Source organism: Spermophilus citellus, assembly GCF_964194105.1.
Source record: "Spermophilus citellus genome assembly, chromosome: 4".
NCBI classification, from domain to species: domain Eukaryota; kingdom Metazoa; phylum Chordata; class Mammalia; order Rodentia; family Sciuridae; genus Spermophilus; species Spermophilus citellus.
In genome coordinates this window covers 129,513,489-129,540,242 of record NC_138185.1, presented here as the reverse complement: position 1 = coordinate 129,540,242, position 26,754 = coordinate 129,513,489, and the positions used below count along the sequence as shown (strand labels likewise).

General features: G+C 39.3%; 1 protein-coding gene across 1 annotated transcript in view; it reads left to right on the top strand.

Moving 5' to 3' along the window:
• Positions 1-250: 250 nt before the first annotated feature.
• Positions 251-26,754, top strand: part of SLC27A2 (solute carrier family 27 member 2) — a 38,727-nt gene continuing 12,223 nt past the window's right edge. The window contains exons 1-5 of the mRNA XM_081291370.1: positions 251-905; positions 11,174-11,383; positions 14,794-14,952; positions 16,706-16,830; positions 25,450-25,644. Coding sequence (XP_081147496.1) covers positions 428-905; positions 11,174-11,383; positions 14,794-14,952; positions 16,706-16,830; positions 25,450-25,644 — 1,167 coding nt within the window. The 5' untranslated portion in view covers positions 251-427. The remainder of the gene's footprint in view (positions 906-11,173; positions 11,384-14,793; positions 14,953-16,705; positions 16,831-25,449; positions 25,645-26,754) is intronic.

The following is a 26,754-nucleotide window of genomic DNA, read 5'->3' as shown; positions in this document are numbered from 1 at the left end:
TACTTTGGTCAAAATGCAAGGAAGTCTAGACCTGACCCCGGACACCAGACTACGGAGGGGCAGTGGCAGAAACCCTACCCCCGAACCCGCCCCCAGCAAGTCGCAGGGTCACCTGTCTCTCCCCAAGAGAACCTCAGGGGCGGGCCGGAAACACAGGTGTCTGCGTCCTCAAGAGGGCGGGCGCAGCCTGCCGATCACGCCCAGAACCCCTGGCAGCGGTCACACGCGCCACACGCTAGAGAGCCTGCGGTGGTGTTGGCAGCCAAAGCGCTTGGTTGTCACCACAGCCTAATCGCTAGCCCTCCGTCCCGCAGCCGCGCGCCCGGCGCAGCCTGTCCGCTGTCCTCTCAGAGTCCACCCAGCCGCCAAGCTGCACGCCCGAAGTGCGCCCTCTGCCCTCGCGGGGACAGAGGATCCCACCACCATCATGACCCCCGTCATGTACACCATCCTGGCGGGGCTACTGCTCCTGCCACTGCTGGTGAACTTTTGCTGCCCCTACTTCTTCCAGGATATGCGCTACTTCCTGCGGGTGGCCAACTTGGCCCGGCAGGTGCGAAGCTACCGGCAGCGGCGTCCGGCGCGCACCATCCTGAGTTCCTTTCTAGAGAAAGCGCGCCAGACCCCACACAAGCCTTTCCTGCTCTTCCGCGATGAGACGCTCACCTACGCACAGGTAGACCGGCGCAGCAATCAGGTGGCGCGAACGCTGCACGACCACCTCGGCCTGCGCCAAGGAGAATGCGTGGCGATCTTTATGGGCAATGAGCCAGCCTTCATATGGCTGTGGCTGGGTCTGGCCAAGCTGGGCTGTCCCATGGCGTGCCTCAACTACAACATTCGCTCAAAGTCTCTGTTGCACTGTTTCCATTGCTGCGGGGCAAAAGTGCTGCTGGCCTCACCAGGTGAGCTTCAAACTAACCAACAGGACACTGGGGGGCTGCCCAGTGCCTTAGCGAAAAATGAGCTGCATGCAGCAAGGTGTAAGGGAGCTGGAAAGAGAGAGATTTAGATTGGAACTGTAGATGTACATAGAGGGCTACAACTTTTCCTTTCAACGCAGTTAATGATCATTAGAGAACCACCAGTGTTGGGGCAATGTGCCGGGTACCAGGTTAAGCACTATGGTTCTCCCTAGTAAAGAAGTGAGGGATTAATTTCAGGACCTCCGCAGAAACCAAAATCCTCTAATATTCAAGTCCCTTATATAAAATGGCGTGGTATTTGCATATAACCTAGGTATAATCCTACCATATACTTTAAATCATCTCTAGAGTACTTATAATAGTGAATACAATGTAAGTGGCATGCAAATTGTTCTTAGATAGTATTGTTTAGAGAAGATTATGAGAAAAATAGTCTGTACATATTCAGCACAGCTTTTTCTGAATATTTTCCTTCTGTGTTGGTTGAAACTGCAAATGCTGAAACCAAGGGTATGCAGTGTCCATTGTATACACAGTGTTACTTTCAATCCTCACAACAGATAGGCGTTACTTGTGGGACTTTTATAGATGAGACTACTGAAGCCCAGAGAGATGAAGCCTCATGCTCCATGTCATAGAACCGGAGGGCAGGGGCTTAATCACATTCCACCTCCAAATTCCAGCTCTTTACCAGTACCTACACCATCTGCATTAAAATGTAGAGGGTCTTGAGCATGAACTTGAATGGATCCAAAGGGACAGTTCTCACCCCTACTGCTTGATCAGCTGTGTAATCTTGGGAAAGTCACTTCTCTTTTCTGTCCTTTAGTGTATTTCTGTCATGAGGCAATCTTCAAAGCTACTTCCAGTTCTCAAGTGTTGTTAGTATTCATGGCTTCTTACTGCAGAGAGAAGGTGACCCCACCTGATGCCTAAGGAGAAGACTTTGCAGATCTGCTAAAGTGCCCTTCTGAGCTCCACTGCATTTCTAAAAACAGAAAACCCCGTTCATATGTGTATTTGCCTTTCAGCGGGACCCGAAATGATATATCTTCATGTTAAAGTGGTGTCCAGGTCAGGAAAAAGCAAAGGACCTCTTACCTACAGAGTTGATGGTTTCCTCCTCCCAACAGCTTGTTTCAGAACTTGGCACTTTGCCCTCTACCACCACCCCGTACTCCCGGGAAAAAGCTTTAATTTCTGCACTCTGGACCAGGGGTTACTTCTCTGAATCAGTAATAGGATGCTTAACTAGACGCTGACTAAAGATATAACTAAGAACAGAGGGAACCAAGAAGCCCCATCTTTTGGGGATGCCTTTCTGTGCCAAGCCCTATACTGGATGCTTTTATTAAAATGTGAGCTGTTATGTGAATACCCCCTATTATTAACAGTTGAGGAAACTGAGGCTTAAAAGTCCAATCTAGATCTGTGCAACTTCAAAGCCCATGTTCTTTCCTTCATCATGCTGTCTTCCTCTGCATTCATGTAAATTGTTCTTACTGGAAGGGATCAAGCATCTGTTTAATCTACCCTTCTGCTCATAGCTAGGGAAACTAAGCTAAGCAGTTCATCTAGCTTCCCAGAAAGATAAAATGTCAATTCATTTATATGAAACCAGAAAAATTATATACCTGTTTCATGTGGCATAAAATAAATTATCCAAAAAATGTCAACCTCATATAAAATTTCAAAAACAGAGAGATGGTTTTAAAGGGAGCCAGATTATTTAAAGGGCATGGTCCATTCAAGAAAACCCCCAACAATTTCTAGTTGCCTTTGAAATGAGATGACTTTAAAACTTAGTAAGGAAGACCCTCTTACATACTTAGAGGGAAGTTATTAACACAGTAATCTTTGCACTGTGTAATCTTCAGGAAGCACTTAAACATTATTGCTTCCTTAGTACCCCAGACACTCTTGGAGAGACTTCACAGAGCTCATTTTTTAATTGCCAAAGAAGCTCCGATTAAATGACTATTATAGCATTTGGTTCTCTAATAAAGTCAGAAATACGACTGTATACAAGTTGAGAATCCCTTACCTTCAATGCCTTGGACCAGAAGTGTTTCAAATCTTAGATTTTTTTTTTCAGATGTTGGAATACATACACATAATGAGATGTCTTGCAGATGGAACCCAACTCAAAAAAATTCATATATGTTTCATATGTATCTTTATACACATAGCCTGAAAGTCATATTGAATTTTAATATGTTTGTACATAAAGAATAGTTTCATGGTGTAAAATTTTCTATTTATGACATCATATTGATACTCAAAAAGTTAGGATTTTAGAGCACTCCAAATTTTCAGATTAGGAATGCTCAAAATGTACCTCCTCCCCCATCAAGGCAATATTCCTCCGCCATAGAGTATTGTGTTTATGTGGAGAGTATTATGAAATCCCCTACTCAAATTAAAACTCAAACCAGACTTTCCAGTAGACCTACAGCACCCTCTGGTAGTAAATTGACCTTTGAGAAAGGTCACACATTTTTTAAAAATTCAGTGTCTCTCAATCACTGAGACACCTTTGCCCATAATGCAGAATTACACTGACCTAAAACAGTTACTGCAAAGAAAGCAACAAAGTCCAAAAAGGGTGACAGTGCCCACGTGTTAAATGGGCAAACTAACCTTTGAGAGGCTACACATTTGAAAAACATCTACTTTTTCCAAATTGCTAAGATACCTTTGTACATGATATACTCTGACCTAGAACAGTTACTGTGAAGGGAATAACAGAGTCCAAAGTCACATATTTAGTAGATGTGCCCATGTGGAAATGTGATAAATGGACTAATTCTTTGGAGTTGGAAAGGATTTTAGAGCTATTCTAATCCTGTAATCCTTAATGAGTACAAAAATCATCATTTTTCAAAACAGAGTCCTTAATTCATCCCCAAATTTTGATTTAATAGGACTGCAGCTGCACCCAAATAAGCCCCACCTCAGCCCCAGATGATTTTGAAGCAAATGAACTGAGAACTAGACTTTGATAATCAGTCTAGTTCCCACTTGTTTTATAGCTGAATAAATAAAGGCCCAAAAGTATGCTATCAGTTGCTCAGGATCATATGGATAGTCAGCAACAGAAAGCTGGGGACAAAACCCAGATTTTTTTTCCTCACATCTAGTGCATGTTTTATACTATCAATCATCTGAACCTGATACATAAATGTGAATTTGATATTTGATACTTTGAATTTGAGCCAACATAGCATGTGAGCTCATAAGAGTTCTTGAACTCTGTGTGTCAAATCCTGTAGTACTTCTATGTAAAGAACCAGCACAGTGGCATTTATCATGGGGATTGATCTAGTTGTCATGACTGTTGGGGACTCTTAAGGCTTAACAGAGCTCAACTCTTTCAGAAGTTTCAGTATCCATTTACTTCTTCTGAATTTACTATATGTACAGGAAATCAAGGCTCACAAACGCGTCTCTGAATCAAGCAGAAGCATTTAATCCTTAAAGGAAATGATTTTTTTTTCTGTTTTACATTTGAAGAGCCTTCTCCAGGACAGAGTATAACCTAAGTAATCACATGGAAAAGTTGTCTTTAACCACATGAACATGTATCAGTGTTTTATAATTGATAGAAGCCAAGTTGTTGCTATGGGAAATTTACTGCTGGGCCAGTGGTTTTTCTCAGAACTTCTCAAACACAGAATATGGGCAAAACAAGAAAGCATATTTAATTTCACAATTTACATGCATGCAGAGGAAGACAGCATGATGAAAGAAAGAACATGAGCTTTGAAGTTGCACAGATCTAGATTGGACTTTTAAGCCTCAGTTTCCTCAGCTGTATAATAGCGGGTATTCACATAATAGTATATTTTCCCTGTTTCTACTTATGCTAGCATTAAGATTGTTGTTAAACTAGCTCTTCTCCTGGACATATAATCCAGGTCTCTTGGGCAACCTTTATCAACTTATTGACCAGTTCTACATTGCCTGACCCAATATAACCATGAAAGCTCCTCAGAGTAGGTATTCTCTTGTACAAGGCTTTAGTGACAGTTAAAGATACTCTGTTGAAAGTTCAAAATGAAGAGAAGACTATAAAATCGTCCCAATTACCTTTTACTTGTTTTCTGAAGGTCACAAAAAATGGACCTCCTTTAAACAATATGATAAAAGAAAATGCTTCCTATATCTGGGGAAATTTTCATTATTGAAAGTTCTCAACAGTAGAACTTCATTATAAAATTAGTGTTGGGATCAAGGATAACTGTTACATACAAATTTTGTTGCCATGATGGGATGGAGAGATAAGATGAATTAAGCTGAGTATCTTACAGTCCAGTAAAGGAACATTCAGTAAAGGACATACAGTCCCCAATATCATACAGTCCAGTAAAAGCTGCATATACAAACCATTGTGTTACCCAGGGGACTGTGATGAGTATGGTGGGAGAGATAGAGAACGCTTCTTGGGAGCCTTGAAAATGGAGCTAGAAAAGTGCTGTGGGGAGGGGCATTACAGGCAATAGGACCAGAGGTGATTTTGATCAGGTCCATATATAATGAAAGACTTTACTAAATAGTTACATAAATTAAGATTATCAGCAGTCTGGACTTTAATAATAATCATTTTTAAAGCTGATTATTAAAAGGTCCTAATGTAAAGAAAATGGGGACTCAGAAAATCCAAGGAATGGCCGAGAGCAGTGGCCTCCCTTCCATGGAAGGAGATCATTTCTTAATGCCAGCTCTAGTTCACAATTAAGGCCTGGAGATAATCTAATCTCTACTCTTCTCACCTTCCTGGGTTGCTCAAGGAGTAATTTAGATAAATTGCTTCAATGCACTTTGTTCCAAAAGCTTAAAATTCTCTTACATGTCTTTGAATAATGACCTAGTAATACCTAACACATAGTAGGTACTCAACAAATGTTTGTTGAATTAATGAGTGCCACTACTGTGGTTGGTTTTAACAAGTTTTCTTTCCTGAAGCTTAAGAATCATTGAGTTGGTAAGGAGGCATGAAAAGTGATGAAATAAAATCAAATATACCCAGATATGAGAAAATCTTTTTCAATCTCCCCCAGGCCCAGCCTCACCTTACCACAGACTTGCTTACCTCCCAGAGGTTTTCCTAATCAGTGGGTGTGTCCAGCCCTTCTGGCAGTAGACAGCGGGGGAGAGGTGCTCTTTCTTGGTCTCAGTGCTGAGAAGGAGAAGGTGGTGAACATGGGATGGGCTGGGAACACTCTGGGATTTATGAATAGATAGTGAAGACTCTACAGGAACAGAAACCCAGACACCAAATGAGTAATATATTCTAGTACTGAGATTCCCAGCTCAGTAGCCCAGGGTCTGAATGGAGGGTTAGGTTAAAATTGCCCTAAAACATCGCTCTTCTCCCCCTGCTCATAACTAAAGGTTGCAAAGGAGATGGTTGTACAGCTTCTTACAAAAACAAACTAGCATATTGCTGACATGTGGGAATGTAGTCCACTCTCCTTAGAAACAGGAAGGAGGTAAAGAGGTGAAAGCAAAATAAACTATGAATCAGCTGTTAATGTTATCAAATCTGAAAGAGAAAGATAGTGTTCACATTATTCTGCATGATGAGTAAATAAATAAGTGGCCATTATTTGGAAAGGACCTCCCACAGCTCTGAGAAATAGGGAAGTAGATACTTGGTAGACAGGCAGAGATGCTTGTGGATATCAAATGTTAGCAATTATGTAAGGCCTTGCATGACCTCATGATACGGAATTATCCTTGATTCCAGGGGTATCTTAGAAAACAAGAATTCACATAAGCAAGAACTTTGAGGCAAATGAAAAATAATATCAAGTAAATTATTTAATTATATAAATGTGAATATATATTTTGCTGGTAAATTTTTACTTACTCCTGATGGAACTGAACCTTAATATCTTTTTTGACCTCAGGTGATTTTTGAGTCAGGAGGAGAAAGGGGAATGAGCATGCCTCTATTTGAAGAGAATTCTAATTCAGAGGGTGCTGTGCAGACTAGACAACAGGTTATCAAATACTATCATTCCAAACTACCACTGGTACAGATGCAGAATCACAGTTACAAATGACATTTTAGGAACTATTCTCACACTGTCTCCCAGGACTGAATCAGCACTACTTCGTGGTTTGGATATTTTTCTTAATTAACTAAAGAGCTAAACCTTCATTCCTATCTTGCTTATCTACCAACCATTTCACATTTGTCCTGAAATTTTTATTAGAACACATCTCCTTTTGCTGCCTTCTTTTCAGATTTTACCTTATTAGTAAATATTTCTGTGCTGTTTTAGTTCAGTCAGTTGCCATTCAGGGAAGCAAGCTGGTAGCAGAATAAGCTACTAGAGTGAAAGTTTTTCCACTGGGAAACTGCAGATTTAACCTATTGGTGACAAAGATTGATTCTGCCCCCACCCACCTTCTCTCTCTGCTTTCCAAGAATGAGTCTGTGTAGTTAGATGTTTTTTTTCTTTTTTCCTTCTTCTACATAAATAGATAAAGGATAGCAGAACTAGTATGATTTTATTTATTTATTTGTTTGTTTATTTATTTATTTATGTTTTAAGAAAAAGAAAAAGACAGACTTGGTGGGGATCTTGTAATCACTCATTTTCTACCACCTAAGTGTGTACTTCTTTCTCCGAAGGTCTACTTCAATTCACAATTTAAAACTAGATTCATGAGAAGCTGATGGATTTACTCTGTGCCCTTCAGGCAAACTTGCCATGAATTTTATTTCTCAACCAAGCTTTTAATACAGTTTGAGGTTATGCTGTTCATCAAGAAGATGAACAAAAGATAGTCTACATTATTCAAGACAGATCACATGCTTTAACAAACACAGAGCAGAAAGCAAAGTCAATCCCTTTAACAAAATTTGAGCCTGAAAGGTGAGTATAGGGAAGCAGGAATCCCAGAATCCCAGTATATTTATTTTCTTGTTGTGTGTAACCTTCCATATAGAGACAGCTGAGCCTCTGTCCTCATCTGTAGGAACAGGGTGACTGGTGTCTAAATCACAGGGTTGCTATGAAATTAATGTGAAGTGAGGTATGCAAAGCTACTATACAAACAGTTCTAAACAAATGCAAAATGTGAAGCTTTGCTATCAGTAACAATGACAGGTGCAGCGGGTGCTGTGATGCAGTTCACCATTCAGCTCCCTCTTTCTGGACTGGGGTACAGTAAAGGACATACAGTCCCCAATATCATACAGTCCAGTAAAAGCCGCATATACAAACCATTGTGTTACCCAGGGGACTGTGATGAGAGTATGGTGGGAGAGATAGAGAACGCTTCTTGAGAAGCGTTACACCTCTCTCAGCTGCAAGAAGCTCTCATCTGAGAGCCTTTCCAGGACTTGATCTAAGTTCAAGAGAGCCTCTTTGCCCAAGGTCAGGTGCCACACCTCCACGCCCTGACTCCATTGACTATTTGAAGGGTGGAAGGAAGAACACCAGCCATTTCCCCTAAATTGGGACAACCCTGAAGGACCATGCCAGAACCAGAGTCTCTGAAGGATCAGAAAATCAGCCAAGGTTCAGGTTCTCATTCTCTCCCATCTGCTTCCCTTGCAGCCTCATAGGTTCTGTTCCCAAGGCTTCTCCTACATTCAAATCTCTGAGTTTCAGAGTCCAAGGGAACCTGACCTGTGACGAATAGAATTATTTGAGCTTCTATGTCCTGGTTGCTTGCCATTCTTAGGTAAGCAGACCTTACAATAAGAAATTTTTAAAGATTATATGTGAAAGAGGCAAGCTTGATATGGTAGTTCTAATCATACCTATAAAAGACTAGTTGTTATAATTACATATCAACTAGATCATTGATTCACATTCAGAATTTCCTTTAAAATTTCAGTTCTTATATTAACATCTTTAACTTAAGGGAGGGAAGTCTACTCCAGTGTGTCCTAATATGGTGGGCAAGCCACTGAAACCTCAAGTCAACACCCAAATAACAAATTTTACACCAACAGCCTTGTGAAGATAGAGGTTGGCAGGGATGGTGGCCTTCCCTTCAGATGAGATAACCTCTGTAAGTAGGAAAAGATCATAAACTAAATGCCTAAGAGGGTCCTTATCTGTATGCAAGGCATAACTATCACAGAAATTATTTCATTTTATATTTTATTAAAGGTTTACCAATTCACAGTATTGTAAGATCTGAATCCTTTAATAAGCCTCTTTAGCTTATTCCTGTCTCTTCCACACTCATACAATACATTGTGCAGATTCTTTCCATTTTAAACATTTATTGAGTACATATTTTGTGCTGAGGGTACAAGGATTAAGTTATGTTTCCTTAATCTCAAAGATCTCACTGTCTAATTAAAAACAAAAATAACTGAGCCACCTCACACTCAGCAACTAAATACCCTGGAAAGCATATGCAGGACCTTTTGGAAGCTGGACAAAGGAGAAGACAATCTTGCAAGGAAAAGGAAGGTGACAGAAGAGAGTTGTCTCTGGGCTGAGTCTTGAAGGATAAGCAGGAGTTTGGGGTTGATGGGGGTGGGGGACTGAGAGGGTATTCTAAGCAGATGGAACAGCATGGATAAAGGTCATGGGATGTGAGCATATGAGGATCTATAAGGACTTCCGCGTGTGTAAAGGAAAGGGTACAAGAGGTAGAGAGTAGGAGATGACATCAGGAAGACCAGCAGGGATGAGACTGTCAAGATCCTCAGGATCTCCCAAATACAGTGGATTCTATAACAAGGAATGATCAGTCATTGAAACATTTTCAATAGGGAGGCACCAAGAAGACGGGCAATAGTGAAGCCAGGAGGTAAATTGGAAGCAGGGAGAGATTAGCAGCAAGGAGATTGGTGAGGAGGCTACTGCAGTCACCTAAGCAGGGAAGAGTGAGGACCTGAACCAAGACAGTGACCAAGGATGGGAGGCTACCACGCTGGTTTCTACAATAGCCATATTTTGGGCAACTTTTCTAAAGTGCTAAAGGATTAGAGAGCAGCCAGTGAAACACACAATAGTACAGAAAGAGAATCAGTGTTCCTGGGACAGAAAAAAAAAAAAAGGAAAACAATTTGATGGAGGTTAAAAACAGAATTGAAGCAAATAGTACATTAGAGAATAGTAGCCAACATGAAACTCTAGGAGAGAACTCTTCCAGAAAGAAAACTTGGGATAGAGTATTTTTTGTTTCTGCAGTGAATATTCACATAGTCTGATCATCATGTCCATCCTGATTATTGGTTTTCGGCTTCTTTATCAACCCATGGACAATGCTGGGGAAACAGAATTATGACCTCAGAATAGACTTAAATTCTCTTAACCTAGACAATGTGAAGTGAAAATATTAACTGTTGGAGTGGACAGATATAAATGGGGGCAGGGATCAAAACTGATAAGCCAAAAAGGAGCAGGAAAAGCACATTTTTTGATGATGGAAAAGTAATTGCCAAAAGCAACAGTCAAAACCATTGAAATGGTTGCCCCTAGGCACACGTTTAGCTGTGAGGACAGTTGGGGTAAAGGCCTGTTGATTTTCATTATAAACCCATTTGTACTGTTCAGTTTATTTTTTACCAAGTGCATGGGTCCTCTAGCTGCATCTATCTGTCCCAGTGATGTTTCTTGTCTTAGTGAAGATAGCATACGCAAACATCTAAAAGACAAAGCATATGAGATGAATCAGGTATAGCCTCCCCAAGGTAATTCCCTGGGATATTAAGTCACCTTCCTATTAAGAATAAGAATATTTGCTTGAGTTGTTACAATTCAAGATTACGTAAGCTTATGTGCAGTTTCATCTTATCTATAATCTTTGCTACTTGGCTTGCCTCCCTACTTTCTGTTTCTGTTCTCCTTAATTTTTTTTCATCACTGGTTCTGTGGGCACATATTAAGAATAGTTAAATTCATTTCTGTTTATTTCTAGATCCATACACCAATTATTACTTTAAGTTATGCACTTATATTTCTTGATTTTTACCCATCTGTCCATTTGTGTGTACTTTCCACAAAAAGTACAGATTTCAACCAACCATCTGCTGTGATTATGAAACTGTCAAAACTCAAACTTCTCTCAAACATTGGAATATTGTGATTTTTTTTCTAATGCAGCAATTTTATTTTAAAAATGTTTAAAAATGCATAACTATAAACATCTCTTGTCCTATCCAGACATTTTAGCAAAATTTTACTGGACACACAATTATCATGAAGCTTATTACACTAAATAGAAACTTGACAGACTAATTTGTTTGTTTGTTTAATTAAATTAAGAACTACGAGAAGCTGTTGAAGAGGTGCTACCAAGCCTGAAAAAAGATGGTGTGTCCGTCTATTATGTAAGCAGAACTTCTAACACAGATGGCGTTGACTCTTTCCTGGACAAAGTAGATGAAGTGTCAACTGAACCTATCCCAGAGTCGTGGAGGTCTGAAGTGACTTTTTCTACACCTGCCTTATACATTTATACATCTGGAACCACAGGTAAAAAAAAAAAAAAATGAAGGGAGGATTCTCAAAGAAATGGACCTGTCCTGAAGGAGTTAAATGTTGGCTTAGGTTTTTAAATACTTTCTTTGGAAAAACTTATCAGATAACTAATACTTCGGGGAATTTAGCTCTTTGCTCATGGGAATTGATCTTATTGCACTACATATGATCCCTTTTGAGTTTCTCCCAGGTATGCATAGCTCCCCCTCCTCAGCTGGTACAGAACAAATAAAGAACTATGAAAACTAGTTAGGATGATGGATGAGATTTTTAATACTTGTTGTATTTTGATTATACCATATCCAGAGTCCATATATAAGGTCTTTAATTAAAATGGAATACCAGAGGACAATTATGGGGAGGTATTTATATAGTTGTTTTGACCACTGTTTTCCCATTCAGCACTGACTTGAGCTGTTTGGTGCTGTGAATGTAGGGTGACTTTAGTGCAGGGCCTAAAATACTGTATTTCCTCAAGTCTAGAATGCCTTCCACTGTGTATCATTTTATGAGCTACTAAGAAAAAGTTGCCAAAAAAATAGTGTTATTGAAACACTACTACATGGAACAGGCAACAACAAGTGTTATATGTACTAGGCTCTGTTTAGGAGCTTTAAGACATTTGTTCATGCAATTCTCCCACCACTCTTGGGTAGTATTCTTACTCCATTTTACAGATTCATAAACCAATAGATTAGTAACATCCCATAATAAGAAGTAGAAGTATCAGGATTGACCTTATAAACTAACTCTATGCAACTCATGAAATTGACAGCCCTGGTGCCAATACTTCCAGGTTCATTCATGTAATAAGATATTCAGTGCCTGCTCACTCTAGACCAGAGAAAATGTTACCACACTGTAATAATATGAAGTTTGAGGGCTAATATTGAAAAGAAGGGCAGGAAGCCAACCCCAGCATGCTGATCATTATTATTAATAATACTGGGAATTGAATATGTAAATCTTTTATCTCTTTTGGTTAAAAATTTTAATTTAAATAAGCAGATAATACATGCTTCTATTCTCATTTTTAAGTAATCAAACATTATGAATAAAGCTAAAGGTTGCTTTGAGCCTTTTATCTCAACACCAACCAACAGGAACAGTTTCCTTTGCTTTGGCAGGCGCCCCTGCATCCATCTGACCTTGCAATTTCTAGACTCCAGTTTAACCTGAGTGTCAGCTCCCCTTAGCCTCTTTTGCTAAATATCCTTCAATAAATAGGGAGGGGAAGCTGAGAATGACATAGTAAAGCTAATGTCTACAGTGTGACGTTTATCATTTTTTTATGTGTTGAAACGTATATATGCCATGTCAACAGAAAGGTAGATGACCTAAGTGACCCATTGCTTCTGTTGCAAACAGACACTACCTTAACATATGGGATTTTTATCTTCATTTCTTCATAGAATGGCAAAAATAAATCATGAAGTTTAATTCAGGGAATAACTGAGATAAAATGAGCTTTTGGTTAGTAATGGGAGTACAAGCCCCAGTACTGAATAGACAAGTGTGGAACTTCTTCACATGGCCTATCTGGGAAGGAAATTTTTTCTTCCCATTTTAGGAAGAAAAAAATAAAACATTTCCTGACTGAATCCTATAATTAAGAATTTGTTTTTAATTAGAAGACAATAGGATTGATGCTGATCTTACTTTTTTCTGTATCTGTGAATAAAATATTGCTGTTACTCATGTAAACATTAATTAAAAGAATTTATTTGAGAAATTGGAAGGCAAAATGTTTTTCCTTCCTCAAAGGAAGTTATTAACACAAAATTATATGAAACTTCCAAATATTCCTACGTATTCATTAATATAAAATTTTAAATTAGACAAAAGTACTTCAAAGCAATAACTATGAGTATTTCTTTTGAAAATGCAATTCAAACAATTATTTTCCATTGTGAATACAACTGATTTATTGATGCTTTCTTCTTAATGTTAGTATAGAATGGAGACATTAATATTAACACAATGCCACATCCATGGTCAAAGCAAATGAGTTTTGAATTATGTTTACAATTTTGGCGATCTGCTTTGTCTTATAATAAATTGTTTTTATGGCCCATACCTAGCAAAGGCACTATCAAGTACTTGCTCACCTAGGTCTTAAAGTCTAACTAGCTCCCTTAACAGTGACCTCACGCCCTTCTCAGCTAAATTGATCTTCCATAAGAAACAGTATAAGAATACTCTTTCAATACAAATTTTACCAGAAAAAAACTTGTGTAAGTTATGATTAAGAAAATGCAAATATACTTTAGTGTGCTTTTCAGATTGGCAAAAATCCCCAATATTTGGGAGCATACATTGGCAAGGCTATGAAGAAACTGGCCACATATTTTGCTAATGGGAGAGTGAATGGGGACAGCCTTTATAACTGGCAATGTGGCAATTCTCTGTCCAAATTGCAAAGACTTACATCTTTTAATGCAGTAACCTCACTTCATGAATTTATCCTACAGAAAGTGACATTCATAATGAGAACTGTCATATAGACAAGGTTATTCACCACAGTATCATTTGAAATAGCCAAATAGTTTAAATAAATTATAATCTTCTTATATAAAGGATGTGAGACAGCTGAGAAGAAGGAAATGAGTGAGTGAGGAAAATCTGTACAAACATGGACAGATCTCTGTTAAGGGACAGAGGGAAAAATTGTGCAGAAAAACATTCATGTTTTTTAATGGACAAGGCAAGTACATATGAGCAGATGTTCATGTTTGCTTATATTTATATAAAGAAACTTTGGAATAGTACATAAGAAACTAATAAAAGTAGTTGGGGGAAAAAGGAGATTGGGTGAATGGACTATTTATTCTCTAAAATACTTAATGTCTCTGAATCTTTGACTTCTCATCTGTGGATTGGAGAATATAATTCTATTTATTTTTTACCGTTTAATAAGAAAGCTAACCAAAATATTGAAAACATCTTGCCAGGTAGTAAGCACAGAGGAGAAACAATGAACATTTGTTTATTTCTCTTACTTCAGATTATTACTATAACTATCTAACTCAGGAGTCAATGGACTATGTCCTGCTGGCCAAATACCACCCTCCACATGGTTTTATAAATGAAGTTTTATTGGAACATATCCACACTTATTCCCCTATATGTATTTGGCTGCTTTGGGCCATAATAGCAGAGTTGAGTCTTTGCATCAATGACCACATGACCCCACAAAGCTTTAAACATTTACTCTCTGGTTCTTTACCAAAAAAAAAAAAAAAATTTTTTTTCAAAAATCTGCTGACCCCAGGTTTAACTACTCCTGGTCCTCCCCTGTACAGTTCTCCAAGCACAGGATGATGAATCTTCCTAAGCTGGAACCCTCCCACAGATTCAATGGCCAATCTCTGCTCAGTTATGCTTTCTCTTGTTTCTTTGCAAAGGTCTCCCAAAAGCTGCCACAATCAATCATCATCGATTATGGTATGGAACTGGCCTTTCTACCGTGTCTGGGTTTAGGGCAGATGATGTCATCTATACCACTCTGCCCTTGTACCACAGTTCTGCACTTATGATTGGCTTGCACGGATGTATCCTGGCCGGTAAGCTTTTTCTCTCAACAAGGTGTCAAAGGCCTGTACACATTCACATTTGGCTACTTTCCTATCTGCTAGGAATGGCGTTTATTTCTGTATTGATAACAAGTCTATTTGGCTCACACATCACAAGCAAGTATTTTCTCATGCCTGCTTATCTACAAAGTGTATCAAAGCAGAAATTCCTTTATGATGTTCTATGCCCTTACCCAAGTTAAGACACTAGGTTCTTAGGTCTATAAATAATTATCCTATGTCATTTCCAACTTCAGAAATCTGCATGTTGATCTCTCAGCATCGGATGTCACCTTCTTCCCCAGTCATCCCCATTCTTCTTTATTCTTCTCTATTCCCACAGTTCCTCAGCTCTAGTCAGAATACCTGGCTTTTCATCTCTTTCCTTTCCTTCTCCAACTCCACTATTCAAATGAGAATTTCCCTTCTCTCTCCCTCCAGTAAGATTTATACCGCTTTTATAGATGAAGATTGAGACTAACTTAATTTTTTCATCCACATGACAGTTCATTTTAAATAAAATACTGTTATTTTAAATGAGATATATAGTAACATAAATGCACACACATATACATGCACACACACATATGTTTGTATGTTAGATTAAATGTTTGCATCCACCACCATCCCCAAAATTCATAGGTTTTGAAATCCCAGATTCCAGTATGATGATATTAGAAGGTGGGACCTTGGGAAGTCATTAGGTTATGAATGTGGAGCTTTCATTTGTGGGATTAGTGGCCTGGTAAGAAGAGATGGGAAAGGGTTTCCTTTCTGTCTTTGCTTTCCCTTCTTATGGAGATGATGGCCATCCCCAAATCCAAAAGAGTGCCCTTACTAGACACTAGATTTGCTGATACCTGGATCTTGAACTTCTCAACCTCCAGAAATAAAAAAAATAAACTGTTAAAGCCACCTAATCTATGGTAATTTGTTATAACAGCTTGAACTAAGACTGCCCAAGCCTTTTCTTCTTTCCCTCATTCACCAACTGATCAGCTTACAAAGCATTTAGCCCAGTATCAGTACCTGCCTTCATAGCAAAAAATGATACTCCAGGAGTATTGTTGGACCTTCAAGATCATTAGAATGATTCTGAGGCTCCCAAACAGACAAATCAATCACTTGGGCAACATAAATACATACTACCACCAATTTAGTGGCTTTAAACAATAGATTTGTTGTCTTACTGTTCTAGGGGTCAGAAATTCTGTAATCAAGAAAATACAATGCTACTGTCATTCAGTACTTGGGTGATCTGCTTCAGTATTTATCTAACACACCTCTGGTAACACTTCCTATGTTTTAATATCTTTTTTAAAATAGAGAAGATGGGACTTCAAATCATTTGAAGTTATGCTGGGCTTCAGGTTATGCCTTTTTCAACCCTTGACCCTTAGGAGAATTAATCTTTTCCTCTCTGTTTCTCTTGATTATTTATTTATTTATTTATTTATTTATTTATTTATTTATTTATTTATTTATTTAGTGGTGCTGGAGAATGCACCCAGGGCCTTGTGTATGCTATGCAAACTACTTTTCCATTGAGCTACATCCCCAGCCCTGCACATTGACTTTTATTAGAAAGACTTGTAAATATCTTCTCCCTTGTAGATTGGAGCTCCCATAGAATAAAACTATGTCTGGTTCATTTTTTGCATTGAGTATACTAGGTATTTAACCCTTGTTTATAAATCTAATTCATTTAAAAATTTTTAACCTTTCAAAAATGCCTTCTTTGTAGGTGCTACTTTGGCTTTGCGGACCAAATTTTCAGCCAGCCAGTTTTGGGATGATTGCAGAAAATACAATGCAACCGTCATCCAGTACATTGGTGAACTGCTTCGGTATTTATGCAACACACCTCCGGTAACACTTCCCATGTTTTAATATCTTCTTTAAATAGAGAAGAGGGGAGTTCAAATAATTTGAGATTATGCTGGGCTTCAGCTGATCCGTCTACATCAGTTTTCAATTTAGTCTACAGTTGTTTCTTATAATAAGTGCTTGACACCACACCTATCCTAAAAAGAAGTCTTAATAGATGGCAGGTACTATTAATTTTATTGTGATTCTGTTGCCTTCCCTGTTACAATTAACATAGTATATCTGCCTCTTCTCTCTCTGCTTATGAAAATCCACTGTCAAAGCCCAGCTCAAATGATATCTCTTCTGTTAAATCTATTCAGGTCACTTCAGCACAAGGCATTACCCTTCCCCTAACATAATTTTATTTCTACATCTTGTGGTTTTCATTGCAGGTGTATGTCTTTGTGCCTCCTATCCTTCCTAGACTGTAACTTTAAGATAGTAGGGGCCATATCTTGTCTCCTTGCCCTCTCTTATGTCAAAGGCATATAGAAAATTTTTACTTACTGCTGTTTAATGAATAAATCCCCAGATGGCTTTGAAATTAACCCACCAGGCCTATCACCAAACTTGGAGCAATGCCTCAAAGGCATTGGATCTACCCTGTTTGCAATGTCCTGCTGTCTTGATGGGGTTGTTCACAAGAGCCCCTCCTGCTCAGTCCCTTGGCTCTCATCAGAGATCTGGTGGCCACCTTGGGACCAAATCAGGGTTTCTCAACAGTGGCCCTGCTGACATTTGGGGCATATTAACTCTTTGCTATATGGATTTATTCTGTAAACTATAGGATTTTTAGCAGCAACTTTGGCCTTTACCCACTAAACACCAGTAGTAACCTTCCCTCTACCCCAAGACATGATAACCAGAATGTCCCCAGGCAGACAAATTTGACCCTAACTGAGAACCACTGAACTAGATTATATGATAAAAACACCAGATTCTAATCCTTTAATCTATTAAATCAGCATAAAACAAACTCAGAAGATCACTGAGTTGATAAATTGCTATTGGTAAACACCCACATCATGTTCAATGTCTATGCCAGCTGCTATGTGACAGAGAAAGAAATAGAAGAGGCTCTTCCCCAGTTCTTTCCCCTCATCTCCTTTAGCCTCTGCCCAGATGTCAGCTCATGTCAGAGGCATGTCACCCACCCCACCTCTCCTTCTTGCTACTGCTTTTTGTGGTACTTATCTCTCCCAACTTAATACAAGTTTATGTGATTGTTTTGCCAATTAATGAAAAATATATCACCCACCTATGACTGTCCATCTTGTTACTGCTTCTCATGGCCCTCATCACTCCCGTCACAGTATAGATTTATATGATTATTATCTATCTCCCCCCATTAACAAAAGTTCCACACAAGTGCAGCCTCAGTCTGCTACCAGAACCCAAATACCAGTCACAGCACATCACAAGCAATAACAAATTTTGCTGAATGTACTTCTAAATTCTTGCCAGGAAAAACGTATAATTGAGTTGGGGATGTACTATGTTTCCCCCAAAGTGTTAGCACATTGTAGCCTGATACTTTGGCATATTCAACAGATTCATGAAGATCATAATAAGTAGGACCTTTTCCATAGTTATTTCTATTAATGTCATTATTTAATTTTTTTTCACATTAACATTCTACCTTGTTCTCAAGATTGATTGAATGCTTGTCTATCAAAACCCAGAAATCCACACAGAGCCCTTCTGTTTGGCTTTTCTTCTCTGCCATAAAGGCACCAGCTTGTCAATTAGAAGTCTCCTGGGGAAGCAAGTGTTGTTCCTATTGGTTTTAACAGGAGCTTCCTTTGGACTGGAGGAAAATAAACATGTTTGGGTGTAGCTGTCTTCACATACGCTTCCATTTTATCTCCTATCCCCGCACCCATTCTTGGTACTGGAGATTGAACCCAGGGACACCTTAGCATACAGTTACATCACCAGACCTTTTGTTAATTTTGAGAGAGTCTGTAAATTGCTGAGGCTGGCTTGAACTTTCAATCCTCCTACTTCAGCCTCCAGAGTAGCTGGAATTACAGTCGTGTGCCTCAATGCCCAGCTCTTTTTTCTTAATGTTGTCTCAAATGCTTTAAAAAAAAAAAAAGAAGAAGAAGAAGAAGTTTGATCAGGATTTTATGCCTTCTTCAAAATATATCATGATTTGGGCTGGGGATGTGGCTCAAGCGGTAGCGCGCTCGCCTGGCATGCGTGCGGCCCGGGTTCGATCCTCAGCACCACATACCAACAAAGATGTTGTGTCCGCTGAGAACTAAAAAAAATAAATATTAAAAATTCTCTCTCTCTCTCTCTCTCTCTCTCTCTCTCTTTAAAAAAAATATATCATGATTTAAGGTACATAATCTGTGGATAATCTCTAATCTAAAACTAGATCTGGAGTTTCTGCTAGCTGTTGCTTCTCAACCCCTGTGTTCTGCTTGTCTGAAAAAAAAATACCTGTAAGAATTATAAGAAATGTTATATCAAAAAAAAGTCCTTTTAAAAATATTTTTAAATCATGAGTCATCATAGAAATTCCAGATTTTGTGGATTAACGGGGAGCTTTAATCAAATTGTATCAAAATGACTTTTTGAACAAAAGTGGATAAAAGCTAGAACTAATAGTGGAAAGCTTTAGATCAATGTAATCAAGAACTTTTTCTTCCTTAGAGCCACTTAAAAGAACAGGCTGCTCCTGGTGGATTAATGCCACCCACAAACCCCAAGCCCTGAGTATCAGAGTGGCAGGTCCTGCCTAGCTGAGCCACTAAACCAAATGACTCCATCCACAAACATGGCACAGATTCTCAAGAGAATTTGGGGCCAGCTCTGGGAGGTGGAAGCTGCTATCTATGCCTCTCCTTCCTCTTCTTAACCACATTCATAGTTTCCCTGGCAGAGCAGAGCTCTTCAGGTCAGTGGTTCCGATTTGGCTCCAGACACTTAAAGTGGTGCATATGAGCAAGGACTGTGACACAGTAGACCTGTATCCTGACTCTGCTATTTGAGCAGGACAGTCAGCCTCCCTAAGTACCAGCTTCCCATCAGCTAGTAGGGAAAATAATGGTACCAACCACATATGGAACCTATGAAGACAAAATGAGATAATGTACTTAAAGCACATACCAAAGTGCCTGTCTCCTAGTAAATGTTCAATAAATGGTAGCCATTATTGCCATTATCATCATTTTCCATGCCTGATAGTATGTACCCTGAAATAACACATTCATTGAATCAACCAGTGAAAATTCTGCCCCATATACACAGAGGAAAAAATAAAAGAAGACATTCAAACTAGTCAGTTCATCTCTCTCATTTGCGGTTGAATAAGGGTTGAATAGCAAAGCTGTTGACTTAAGTGATTTTTATGGTTGAATATTTTACTTCATTTCTCATTTTGTTATATTTGATCCTTTTCTTCCAAAGCACTCAATTATAATGAAAGATCATTCTGGTTCTTTGCTTGCCATATGCAGTTATCAGCTCCCATTTTGTTTGTGTAATTGCCTAAAAACAACATCATTAGGAAAAACTATTTATTGGAACAAGATATCATGAAAGCGAAGTGTTTCTCTTATTAGGAACTAAACTACAGCAAAGGGCATAAATAAGGTTGTGTGCCACCTACTGGTATAGAGACCAGTGGAAAGGAGGAGAAAGAGGAGGGGAAGGAGTCCAGAAAAGAGTTCCAGGAATCACAAGTAAAAGTCATGCTATTTGGAAGAAGAAATTAGATGAACCAGAGATCTGGCAGAGCTGAGTAGATTCAATTTACTTTCCTAGTGTTGTCTGCCTTCCCTCCAAAATGAGATAACCTCTGGTCGCTTCCAGCCCGAGATACTGTCTCTGAATCACCTGCATTCTGGTAGAATGGAGGGAGGGGTATGTAGTAACACAGAATGGGGAGTGACCAATTTAATGGAGGGAGAGCAGAAGAAAGTTGACAGAGGCCAGGAGAAAGAGGGAAGCAGAAGAGAATCGAGAAGCTTTGCCAGAGGTGAGTTCTAAAGGGTTCAGCCACGCAAGGAAAGAAGGGCTTCTGGTTATCTGGAACAGCACATGAAGCTGTGGAATAAAGGTCCTGCTGTGTGGGGAGCTGCAAGCAGAGTGATAGGAGGTTGGCTGAGAGCTGGCCCAGGTGGAAAGGGCTTTCCTATGCTGAGACTTAAGTGTGGACATGAGAAATTGTGATTGAAGGACCTTAGGTGGAAGGGTGACATGGGAGATGGTGTTTTAGACAGTCTTTTAGACTGCAGTAGGGAAAATACACTTGATCTCTTGGGTAAAGCAAAGAGGTAAAGCCTCATCCAGGTAGAAATATAGCACAGTAGGTATTAAGAACATGGCCTCTGGAATCTTCTAAAATGGTGAAGACTCTTCATCTCATGGAAGTCAATCAAAAAATATGAAGACCAGAAAAAGACACAGCTCCATCATGTTAGAAGCTAAGAGATATCACAACCATGAAGTACATAGTACAGAAAACCTAGGATGGAGGTGACTGATACAGTAAGACTGAGGAAGGTGAAATGTAAGAGGAAAGTACCATGATTAAATTGAAGACTACCAACAACAGAGAGAGAGAGAGAGAGAGAATTCTCTAAGAAAATCAATTGTAGACAGTGGCACTGCAAGCAGGAATAAAAAGGGAGGGTGCCTTCAGAATTCTAAATAAAAGTTATTACCCATCTAGAATTTTATATCCAGCCAGATTATCAATCAGGTATACCATAAGAATATTTTCAGACATTCAAAGTTTCAACAACAGCAGCAAACTTACCTTTTTATACCCTCCTTCAGGAAGTTAGGAAAGAAAATGTTTCGTCTAAACAAGAGAGTTAAAACAGAGAAAGACACAGGATCCCAGAAGAGAGGCAAAGGAGACCCCCAGTCCTAGAGAGCAACCAATCCAGCCTATAGCAGAAGGATTAAGGGAAGCCTAATGGAAGGAAGGAAATCATGTCATCTGATAGATTTCCTCAGGAGGAAAACTGTGTTTAGAGGGTGCTGAAGAGTGAGGAAAGAAATAGAAAAAGAATATGAAGCAAATGGGCAGAGAGGCAATTAATTCCAGGGAAAATATAAATGAGTTCAAGAATTTTTTCATGTTTCTTATTTGGTTCATCAGTAGTATGTTATGAGCAAAATAATGTGAATGCTGAATATTGATTTAACCAAACTTTGTAAAACTGAAAAAAATAGGAGAGAAAACAGGAGAGAGCATATCCTAATCTAGCACAATAGGAAATTTAATAGTGAGGAATCAAGAGGTAACAATACAAGCATTTAATTTAGAAATATGGAGCTTAGAAGAGTTAAAAGTTATCTACCTCTGATGATGGGCAAAGGACAGATGGAATACAGCATTCTTCATTTAAGGATCTTTCAGTAGTATATTTAAACTATGCATACCACTCTTCATTTTTTCCTCTTTATTTCCCTTTTTATTTTCCCTTCTTTTTCATTTTTAACCAAAGAAAGAGCACTCTCTGAAGTCACTTAGATTTGGATCTGAGTCTTGGGTATCTATTTTGCTATCTTTGTGAGCTTGGAATCATTACTATAAATTTCCCAAAGCTCCATCTCCTCAATTGTAATATGAGGCAATACTTTATAACCTATCACATTCTGGTAGAATTTTTTTTAAGAAATGTAAATAAGATAATACACATAGAAAAGCCCTCAATAAAAATTTTTTGCTTACTTTAATTACCTATGTTCCTTCCTGAACAACCTGTCCTCTCACCCTTCATAAGTCATTAAATTCAGGGTGGACTGAAGTCCCTAAGTGTGTTTGCATGTTGCACCTCAGCTGCAATGTGGAATAGAAAGTCTGATTCTCACTAAAGAAAATGAGCAGGTGACCTTTGACCTAGAGAAGCAGCTTTGGTGATAGAGAACCACTGTACCCTGTGGGAAAGGAGAACTCGAGACACATTCCATTCAGCCACTGGTGAGTGGAAACTAGGTGACAGCCAGACATCTTAGAATGTTCCAGTATCTCCCCCCTTGTATCACCAGTGCTTCCAGGCTAGAGCCTTAATCCCTTCTACTAGTATAATAAGATCCCTCAGTTGTTTGATGCAAACCAAGCCTGAGGTATTGTGATTAGCTACCTGCCACCCACAGGTGACAGCTGCACCTGTGAGGCTGGCCAGCTTCCAACATACCCAGGGCACCTGCACCACCTTCTGCACCCTCAGCCCTGCCCTTGTGCCAATGTCCCAGCCACCAGCTATTGAACAGGAAAATTGAGGGTTTCCTGGTGGAGGTTATTTATTTTACTGCAGGGATTATGCTGTATGCAAAGCACAGGTCCAAGGCCCTCTGGGCGATACAAAGATAGAGTTGAACTCAACGGAAATTACCATCTAGTGAGGGGGATAGATGATCACCCTTCATCAGATAAGGAAACAAGCTAAGTGTTTGAGAGAGCTTATTGTGGGTTGCATTTAGAATAAGTAAGGTTTGCATTCATGAGAAGGCTAATTTGGAACTTCTCACACAGGCCTGGAGCAGGTAACCACCCAGGTCAGGTGGTTATTTTTTAAGTGAAAATAAGCATTCTTCAACCATTTGGAATTTTCCCCCCTTGGAATGAGAGTGAAGGAGAATGGCAGGGGTGAGGGATCTCTGTAAAGCCAACAATCCTTACTGAGAATAATAGCATCTTGTGCTCAGGGTGACCCTATAGTTCATTATCCAAATGGGAACATAAGAGTGAAAGATAACAAGCACACCACAACAACAGGCATAAGCCAGAACTGGCCCTGGCAAACAGACATGTGAGGTCCCTCCTTACAGGTCCTAGGTAATTATAAAGGGAACAGATGCCGTGACCTATGGTCCTGAGGACCTGCTGAAGAGAATAGATTCCTGTGCAGTCAAACACTGAGAACGCCTGCAGGTTCAAACTCGTCTCAGGTGACTCTCCTGAACACTGTAGTTGAGATCCACTGGCATGAGGACCCTGTTTTCTCTTTGCACATGTCCTCCTCAGAAAAAATACTCAGGCTCATTTTTTTTTCCCAGTTAAACCAGTATGTAGCCATCTCTTCGGCTAGGACTCCTGAAAATGCTTTGCTACCTAAATTTTGACCAACCAGCTACTTAAAAATCAAATGCATGTTTACTTTTTCCCCAGTCCCTTTAGCTCCTTTGGTGTGGAGCCAATTCAAAGTTTGTTTTGGTTTGGGTTTTAACTGCCATATCAAAGTCCCTCCCCTTAGATCTGCCAGCTTCTTTCTTCAAACAGTTCTTTACAAAGAGTAATTCTTATTCCAATATCCCTTCAACTTCACAGTGTAGGAGAAATCATGTAGAAAATACAGAAAACACTCTGATCTAAGTGATTGCTGTTCTGCCCAATAAATTACCATTAGACTTGAGATGAGATTCCCAGTTACCTAGCACTTTAGCCTGTTTCATTCTGTTTTCTGTTCAAATAACTGAGTAACAGAATTTACAAATTAAATGTATAATTATTTATTTATTTTTTTAAAAAAAAATATTTTGTTTTAGTTGTAGTTGAACACAATACCTTTATTTTATTTTTATGTGGTGCTGAGGGTCGAAACCAGTGTCCCGCCCATGCCAGGCAAGCGCTCTACCGCTGATCCACAACCCCAGCCCTAATTATTTGTTTACCTGTCTCTTCCACTAAGCTGTGATCTCCTGGAGAGCATAAATTACCTTATTAATATAAACTACATCAAAACTACCATTGATTTGGACACCTCTGTAGGGTCCTCGTAAATGACTGGTGAAATGGAAGGCAGCGGTCCTCACCCCACCTCTCTTGTTCTCATAAACTCCTCTTTCAGTTCTTAGACTCAAAATAGCTTTTCCTTTGTGATTTTTATTAATAGCAAAGCATCTTCCTCCCAAGCCACCTAAGCAACTGGGAGCCAGCTTCCTCCTTCTCTTTCTCTTCCCATCCCATTGGGACGGTCTCACTGTCTTGGTTCAGCTCTAACTGGTCTTGTGACCTTTGGGTGTACCTGTTACAGGCAAATGTGAACTAGATTATTCTCTCCTGTCCCTTCTAGACTCTTTAATGGCTTTGTAGAAAATCAATATCTATCTATCTACCTATTTCCCCGTCACCACTGCGACCCCACCTCCCTGAACTGTTTTCTAGGTTTACTCTTCACCACCAAGCAGAAGAAACATTACCCAGGGCCCTGCTGGTGTTAGAATGCATCTGCTCTGACAGATCTTTCCCATGGAGCCCCTCCCTTCTGGAAATTCACTGATCTTCATCAGCCCATGAAGGAAACTATTAACACATTATTCTAACTTTACATTGAATGAAATGTTGGCATCATCTGGCTCTATCCAATTGCCTCATTTTTCCCCTTAAAAATCAAAACAGGGAAAATCCAAATCTTTTGGTTATTAAATCAAAGTTCTATCAATCAGACCATAATGATTGTGTTAGAGACAGAAGGAATATTGTCTGTGGGTGGCAGAAAAGGCATAGAATTTGTGACTAATGTAAATATGTAATAAAATAAAGACAACTATTAGTGTAAATTAAATATATAAAAAATAAAGGCAATTATTAATATATTAAGTACAAATTCCAGAGATGGTTCAGTTTGTCTCCTTCTTCTCCCTCTACCACAGAAACCAAATGATCGTGATCATAAAGTGAGAATGGCGCTGGGAAATGGCTTACGAGGAGACGTGTGGAAAGAATTTGTCAAGAGATTTGGGGACATTCATGTTTATGAGTTCTATGCTTCCACTGAAGGCAATATTGGATTTATGAATTATCCAAGAAAAATCGGTGCTGTTGGGAGAGCAAACTACCTACAAAGAGTTAAGTACATTGAAAAATGAGAGCACATGTAGTTGATTCCCAGAACACAGAGGCTTTTTAAAAGTCAAATCATGATGACGTTATTATTAGAAGTTCATGCTGCAATTAGAGCTGTGACCATCTGTAGCACCAAGAGAAGTTTTGCTCATTCTCTGTGCTAATGATCTCAAAAAATTCATCTCAATTTAAACCATCTCAGTTTCTGTTAATATCAACCCATTATTTCTTTGCCATCTGCAACTTATTGAAGCCTTCCTTCCTTTGTTTACATGTGCATGGCAAAGCACCTGACAGTTGCCAGTTCCATAACTTTATTATACACTGAAATATAATATTTTCCCTCAGTTGTGCTGTACTTTACAAGTTCTTTACATGTATAGGTGCAGGGCCCAGAACTTGCACTTTGGAGCTAGTTGTTCTAAAGTGGGGCTGAGTTGCTTTTTAAAAGATATGCAGGGTTAAGACTGACTTATTTAACCTTTAGGAGCACAGGGATGCATCCCAGTTCTAGGATCTAGGGAACATTGCATCTACCTAATAATTCTACCAGAAAAACATTTTTTATTTTTAAGCCTGCTCACAGAGGTAGCAGTCCCTGTTCTCCCTCAGCTGTTTCATTACCTGGGATCTCTGGACAATTTATCTGTCTTTTTGTGCCCCAAAATTCTGTCTACTACATGGCCCACTCTGCTGCAAAATTTGAGGAATACTTCATAAATGCAGAGCCTCCTTTGGCTTGAGTAGTCACTTTTGTCATTATGTCTCTAGACACTCATCCTGCCTGGCCATAAAACAGCCACACCAGAAGTCTCAGGCAACCTTTTTCCCCCAGACACCAACACAGTACAGAGGACAGTGGTCCATATGCATGAGAAGTTCAGCTCTGAACTGCAACACCCAGCACCACTATATGCCAGCTGAGTGACCTGGGGCAAGTCACTTACATTTCTTAGGCTTCCACCTCATCATCCTAAAACAAAGATTTAAAATAGTAATCAGGCATGGTGGAACACACCTCTAATCCCAGTGACTCAGGAGGCTGAGGCAGGAGCATCACAAGTTTGAGGCTATCCTCAGCAATCTAGTGAGGCCTTAAGCAACTTAGCAAG